General features: G+C 41.1%; 1 protein-coding gene across 1 annotated transcript in view; it reads right to left on the reverse strand.

The window, feature by feature from the left end:
- The window catches only part of SKIDA1 (SKI/DACH domain containing 1), a 2,510-nt gene extending 1,920 nt beyond the window's left edge, over positions 1-590 (reverse strand). The window contains exon 1 of the mRNA XM_021711301.1: positions 3-590. Coding sequence (XP_021566976.1) covers positions 3-575 — 573 coding nt within the window. The 5' untranslated portion in view covers positions 576-590. The remainder of the gene's footprint in view (positions 1-2) is intronic.
- Positions 591-7,459: the final 6,869 nt, after the last annotated feature.

The following is a 7,459-nucleotide window of genomic DNA, read 5'->3' on the forward strand; positions in this document are numbered from 1 at the left end:
GGGGGTTTGCAAGGCGAGCGCACGACCTCCGGGTAGTGCGCGCCGGGGAACTTGCTAAAAATCTGAGGTAGATGGGCGGCGGGGCGCGCGGCGGCGGCGCCCGGGCGCGGGGACTGCGCGCTGATTGGCAGGGGCCGCGCGGCTCCGCTCAGGCCCCGCCAAAGTTGGTGCTTGTCCTTCCAAAATCCCGGGCGGGGGCTGGCGGCGGCGGCGCGCTCTGGCGGCGGCGCCTTTGTGGCCAGGGCCCGGCCGGCCCGCCTGCGCTTGGTCTTGAGGACGCGCTCGGTTTTGCAGGAGGTGTAGAGCGCTTCCACGTCTTCCCGGGAGATGAGCGTGCATTTGGCGGCGTGGAAGGCGATGCTGTTGATTGCCTTGAGTTTCCGCAACTCCTCCAGGTCGCAGTGGTGCTTTTTCACTTTCAGATGGTCCATGCGCTTGTGCACGGTCGTCCTCGGGATGTTTTTCAGCAGATCCGTGAAGACTTGGGAGAGGGCAAACATTTGCTTTCCTTTAATGATGAGGTAGCCGAGCCTCACGCCATCCACCTCTTCAAAACCTGACTTCAGGTCTCCCATCTCGGGCACTAAATGATCCCCACCATTTGCAGGAAATATATACGTGACGCATACATACACATGTATGTATGTTAATCCTCCGCCAGATGCTGCGTGTGTCTCAAGGCATCCTGCTAATAAAATAACAAAGACTGTTATTCCCGGCGAAGGGAGTGCCAAACTCTAGGCGAAATTACGGGGGGAAAAAACCCCATGAAATTACACTGACTTGATTCTTGCTTTTTTTTTGGTTTTCGTTTTTTTAAAAAAGAGGGAAAAAACCATCCGGCTTCTGCTCTGCCAGTGTGTTGGTCTAAGTCCCCGATGCAGATCAGTACCTGGGCCCCTCTATCCCTTCCTTCTCCACTGGAGCACTATGATAATGGAATGTGAAGGGAGCAAGAGAAAAGAAATGCAGCTGCTATTCCCGCCGCTGCTTTAGCTACAAATAAAATGACAGAGTGAAGTGAGCTCGTCCGGAGACACCTTCATCAATTAATTCCCCTAAAGCCAGCGCTGATTGGACACTCCTGACAGGTGATGCAATAAAAATTGATATTCCACCCCTTCCCCCCAAAATCTCCCACTAATTAGCATACCCTTATACTGCCACCTCCCCTCCCAAAGTAAATAATACAGTCGGTATATAAATCTTTCCATTAAACTATCGGAGCTCAGAAACAGCCTGACTCACAGACTTCATCAGAAGCCGTGTGTGTAGGCTAAAAGAAAAAAAAAAGAAAAAGAAAAAGAAGAAAAAAAAAACCCCACCGTGTATTCGCCTTTAAAGAAATATTGCCTATTTTTCCTTTATTTGCATTTTACCGATTCAGCTATTATCATTTCAAAGAAAAGCATTTAAAAAAACATTATCAAGCCTAAATACATATGCCCCACCCCCCTTTTCCGTTGGAAAATGGAGCTTAAGCGAAAATGTGCAGAATAGCTTGGTATTTCCCTTATAGGAGTGGGGAAGGAGAACGGCTGGGAGCTCCAAAGTTAAACCCGCCCGGTGAGCCACCCCAGTACAGACTCACGTTTGGAATTTCTCTCGATTTTCTTTCTTTCTTTCTTTTTTTTTTTTTTCCCGAAATGCCTTTTTACAACCAGAAACAAAGTTATTTGACCAAGAAAGCAGTTCAAGGCTCCAGCTCCGAAACACTGTAACAATTCAACTGGATTTCGGTTCTCTACTGGGGGGTGGGGTGGGGAGGAGGTAGTTTCACGTCAGACCCATAACAAAGCATAGATAAGCCAGAAATGTGTACACTTTTCACAATTAACCGGGCTGGATTGGAGGCGGGATCATCCTAGAGTCCCCAGCACAGCCTTTGCTAGGGTCCTGTTCACGACAGGTCAGAATTCCAGGGAGCAGATTGCTTCCTTCTGCGGCAAAGAAAAGAATATGTCAAACGCCCAAGGTGCTTCCAGAGGCTTTACGTAATAACGACGAAAGGAAAGTGCTGATGTATGATGCAGACTATTTCAGTGGTATGTGATGCTTTTGGTTGGTAGTTTAGGTGAATCTTACTCAACCCCCAGTTTTTCCAAGAAAGCCAAGCATCTGCTTTAACAAAATCACTTTGGATGAATATCAATGTGGTTTAACCTCTTCTTAGTCAAATTAAAGCATATTTTTGTGTCGTTTTCAAGGATATCCAAAATGTCGCCAAATGAGAGCAAGGGTCTTCCCAGTTGCATTACCAGGATCCCAAGGCGTCTTGTTGGCTGCTTTGCAAAATTTGGCAAAATCTTAACTGTTTGGTGTTTGCAACTACAACATAAATGCAAACCAGGCATTTATATGTTTCCTTGTTCCTCCAAAAATAGACATATCAACGTGATTAAAATAATAAATGGATTTTCTGAACCTACAAGAAAAAAAGGTACAATAATTTATTTCTTCACATTCAAAAGTTCCAGCTTCCCTGCTCTGGTCTAGCCAGCACAAGCAGGTATAGCTCAAAAAAAAAAAAAAAAAGATAAAACCAGAGGAATCAGACATACAAAAAGATAGTTTGCTTGACAAGATGAAATCTCGGTCATAGTTCCCCACCCCCACCTCCACCCCCATCTTCTTTATAATTTCCCAGGAATTTTGAAGAGAATTGGGAATTTCAAGAAGTGCATCCGGAAATTAAGGAAGTCTATTTAAGAGAGTCAGTAACTCAGGAGGTTGGGATTTGAAAAGTCAGCCCTGGACTACTGTTGCACTCAGCACAGATGTAATCGCCGCTCTTCAACTTAATCAATGTGTGTACAAACCGCGATGTCTAGTTCTTGCCTTTGAAATCTAAGGCTAGCATTTCCATCCAAGAAATCAGAGCTACAGCAAATTACATTTTTGTCCCTTGAATGAGAGAAGGATCATTGAATGGATCTTGTGATATTTCAGGCTTTAAACGTAACCGAGAGGCAGCAATGAACAATGCCTCGTCACAGCTAATATCATCCACCGAGTTGGCTTTCTTTTGCATCTGGATCTATCACACCGCGTTTTTCTCTTTCACTTTCACAGGAGGCAAAATGCACAAGGTTTAAGCAGAAAGCGAAGTTTCCAGGAAAAGCAGATGCTGGTGTTTGTTTTAAAAGTAGAATGACCAGTGTCTTTCTATTGCCAACGACAATAATGTTTTAAAATTCCTCCTGATGCATTTATATAGTACTGCCAGCCCTCTCCCTCCTACCTTCACCTCCCCCACCCATTCCCTTCCCCCAGCTTTAAGATTTAGACCAAAGAGTCAGTCAAGAAATAGTAAACTCAGAAAAAGCCTTTGAGAAGACAGTACAAAAGGTTGGCTAGAGGGCTCTTTTTTGTTTTGTTTTTTTGACCAGGTAGTTGTAGTTGTTCTCATTCCCATTTAAATTTACACACACACACACACACACACACACACACACACACTCTCTCTCTCTCTCACTCTCTCTCTCTCTATCTCTCTCTCTCTCCTAATTCCTAATTCTTCTACCCATAGCAACATGATTTAGTAGCCATCTCGAAACTACCTCATTTTCCTCTCTCTTCTTCTCTTTTCGCCTTTAAAATATTGGCATTATAGGTGGTTTTGAAAACTAGTAGCATATTAACTATTTTTTACAAAACTAACAGTATACTCTATTAGGTCAAATAGAGAAAAATAAAGTCGAGGGTATTTGGGAAATGTCTGTATTTGACTATTTGTCTGTATGTGCACTCAGATACCTTTATACTTATACATTTTTAATACTCCTATTACACATCTTTCGTCCTGTCTAAAAATTCTTTTGTTCCTTTTAACTCCTCATCGTTTTGTGTGTGTGTGTGTGTGTGTGTGTGTGTGTGTGTGCGCGCGCGCACCCGTGTTAGGGCTCCAGCACTCTCACACCAGTGCATATACACACACATACACACACACACACACACAATGTGACAGACAGCTTTCTTGCGGTTATCAGCACACGTTGCATATCCGGGGTCTTCTCCAAGCACATTGGGGGTCGATCCCAATAAAAGATCTAGCAGAGGCCCCTGAGCGCTCACACATGAAAGGCAGGGGACTTTAAGATGGATTTGCATGCACACTGGGGATTTCGATCAATAGCTACCAACTTTTATGGCTTAGATTATTAATGCGAAAGCTGGCCAAAAGAATGGGGATGAAAAATTAAAGGTGTCTGTTATCAATTATGTTTAAAGTTATGCAATAATTTACTTACTTTGCCTGATGTGCAGATCCAGATGTATAAAGTACTATTCTTCAATAGCCAGGGGGTTTCTTTGATAAATTTGTTGACCATGTCAGCTGCCTGTACAATCAAAGATGAACCCAATTCAGATGATGAACTATATTCAAATTCTTTTTTAAGAAAAGATATATCAACTTCTGTATTTCTCAAATGCATGTACATATGTGGATGATCCACCCAAATTAGCATTTATGTTTACACCCTTCTCTGTGGGTCCAGGGAATTATTGTGAATTTAGGCATATGTATGGTATACATTGAGTTTGTTAATTGGATGTGATTATTTACTCAGCGAGGGATGCATAATCTACACACTATTGTAAAAAGTATTTTAGCTTTGAAAACAAAGCTGCTTGCTAAAGGAAAATCTTCTGGCATAAATCCAGATTGAAATATATTCTTAATGTCCACTAACTTCTGCCTTTATTGTAAAAAATCAGCACTTTCAGTTTTTAAAGTGAAGGGCTATGAAGATATGAACGTATTTGTCTTTACTTATCCCATATGAATGTGCTAGATTTACCTTCAGATGCTCTATTTTGATTTATTTTCCCTGTATTTTATGTTTAAATACCATTGCAATTCAGTCTGACCTCTTTCCTCTGGAGCGAAGTAATGCACACGGCATTTACAGTCTTTTAAATGGTTAGCTGGGAAATGCAATAGCAATTTGCAGGAGTAGTTTACTAATGGGGAAAGTTCTTTTGAAAACCTGAAGGAAAACCTGAGTACTTTTGCATTTCTACACTACAACTGTCATATAATTAAAGTATTGAAGAGCATTAAAATAATCCTTTTCCTTCCAAGCTCTCACCCATACATACATAATTTAAATGAGGATCACACCCTTCCCCCTAACTCTTCACCATATACATTTGTTTTAGTGATTGCTGGGCACATTTTGTTCAAAGTGAATTCAGACAGAAAAGAGTAGGGAACATCACAAAGGCCTCAACAATGTAAGTATACTGGTTAAAAGAATAAAAGAAGTCTCTTGTATTGTTAACTAGAAGTAACTATAATACTTGCAAGATAAAGTCTAAAATAATAATAAAGTCTCATAGGGCTGAATTAGTTGAGGATATAGGGCAATACAATCCCAACAGCTCATTAGCTAAATTTATCTAAAGTCACACTTTTTCTGCTTTTTGAGATGGGAAAATGGGAATGGAGGAAGAGAAAATGGCTAAATTGAGAAACAACTTAAATGATAACTTAGTATATTTTCCTTACTTCCCCCTGCCTTTTTGTCTCATCCAAACAAATCAGGGCAAGTCTCCAAAAGGGCCCATCCTTCTGTTCTTAGGCATTTAAAAATCCTGTCTTTAACAGAAGTTTGGGACACAGAGTATATGCCATGTTGTCTACTGACCCATAATCAAAATGCAGTGACCTTCTACCCTTTTTATGCCCCCTGACCCATCTTGAATTCAATGCAGCCTTTATAAATTTGCAAATCCTTGAAGGTAAAGGGTTTTTTTGTGAGGCTTTGTTCTGAGAAAGCCCTAAGAGTGTGCTTTCTAAATTACACAAGGGTAAAGCAACAAACCCTAGTGGATGAGATTTTATACAGGTGAGCAATAGGCAACTCTTCAGATAACACATATTGCAAGCTAAAAAACAGTTATAAACATAGGAGACAAGGAAGTTATGGATTGCACCAAATTAGAGTGTGGTACAAATCACTTTCATGATGTAAGAAATGGTTAGGCCACAATCTTCTTGCTTGTGTCATCTCAAGGGCTGTGGGGGACCCTAGTGACCAAGGAAGGAATGGGGGGGGGAGTTAGGAGTTCAGAGGGAGGGAATGAAAGAAAGGAGTGAGACTTGATCTGAATCTGCAGGCACATTCCCTTATCTTTTCTGCTATCAGCCAGTTTAAAGGACACCATAATTATGATGGTGATAAAACAATGCCTGCTTATGTGTGCTGAATAAATAAAGAATGTTTACAGCTCAAGAATCTTTTAATTCCAATTAAATGCTATCAAAGAAAAGCCACTTTTCCTACGGCAACCGCCTTTCCCCCCAATTATCTTGTTTTGTTGCAATATTTTCCTATGAGACACAAGGGTTTTTCACAATTGATCCTAAATACAGGAAAAAAAAAAATCAGGGAAAGTAGAGTTCAACCTCCACATATTAAATAATACACAAATATCAAGAACCACAATTTATTTGGCTTGCCCAAGTTTTTGCTTATTTAATACAAGGGCCAAATATGTAAAAACTGAAGTGATGACACTAAGTGTTGAGGCCTACCTATGGGCTGCTGCAGCCACACTGAAGGGGAGAGCACCCATGAGGGGAGAGAGGAAAGACAAGACATGAGGGGTCTGATGGTCTCTGGAAAGGGAATCCTCTAGTTCTCTTCCCCTGGCTTCAGCCCAAATCCTTCTAGGCGCACTGGAGCCAATCACTGTCTTTCACTGCTGCAGCTACTGGGAACACACAAAAAAGCGGGAGATCAAAAAAACCCCAAGTTTGAATTTATGGACACACAAGTATCATTTCATATTCATGACATCAGCAAATCACATCATATTCAGATTTAAACAAGGTCTGGACACTAATGCCCATCAGGCTGGGCCCTAAACACTGACAGTATCACATACTAACCAGAAAATTTGCTTTTTTATTTTGGAATCACAGAAGGAAAATTAAGTCTTGACTTTGAAAAGCTTACTTTTGCTTCTGAGGCCAATTTTTTTACAGTAATAAATTTCAAGTAAATGCATCTTTTCAAGTTGTTCCACAACATTTTAATCCAAAATTCTATTTCCTTCCTTTCTCAGTTGTAGCAGCGTTTTGTTTGTGTTTTTTAAAAAAAAACACATGGCACAACAAACGTTATGGAAAACGCACTCATTCCGTTAAATGCTGACACAAACCTGCCTTTGACTCCATCTGTCTAAACAGCACAATACTAAGTATAAGCTTTTTAAAAAATAACTTTTCTCGAAGAAATACTTAATGTTTCTTGGTAAATACCATTTTGTGATGTGGTGCAAAAATACGATGGTTAAAAAAAAAATCCAGGGCATTTGTAAGTTTTCTGAAGACTCGCAGGCCCCTTTCCTTTTGAAAGTTCAGAGCTCCAATACCCTCAATTCTACTGGCAGAATTAGGATGGACTTAGAGGGTCCTAAACGTGACCGATTCACTAAGGCGGGGGGCTAC

Source organism: Carlito syrichta, unplaced genomic scaffold, assembly GCF_000164805.1.
Source record: "Carlito syrichta isolate Samal-C Ts95f unplaced genomic scaffold, Tarsius_syrichta-2.0.1 Scaffold302026, whole genome shotgun sequence".
Taxonomy (NCBI): domain Eukaryota; kingdom Metazoa; phylum Chordata; class Mammalia; order Primates; family Tarsiidae; genus Carlito; species Carlito syrichta.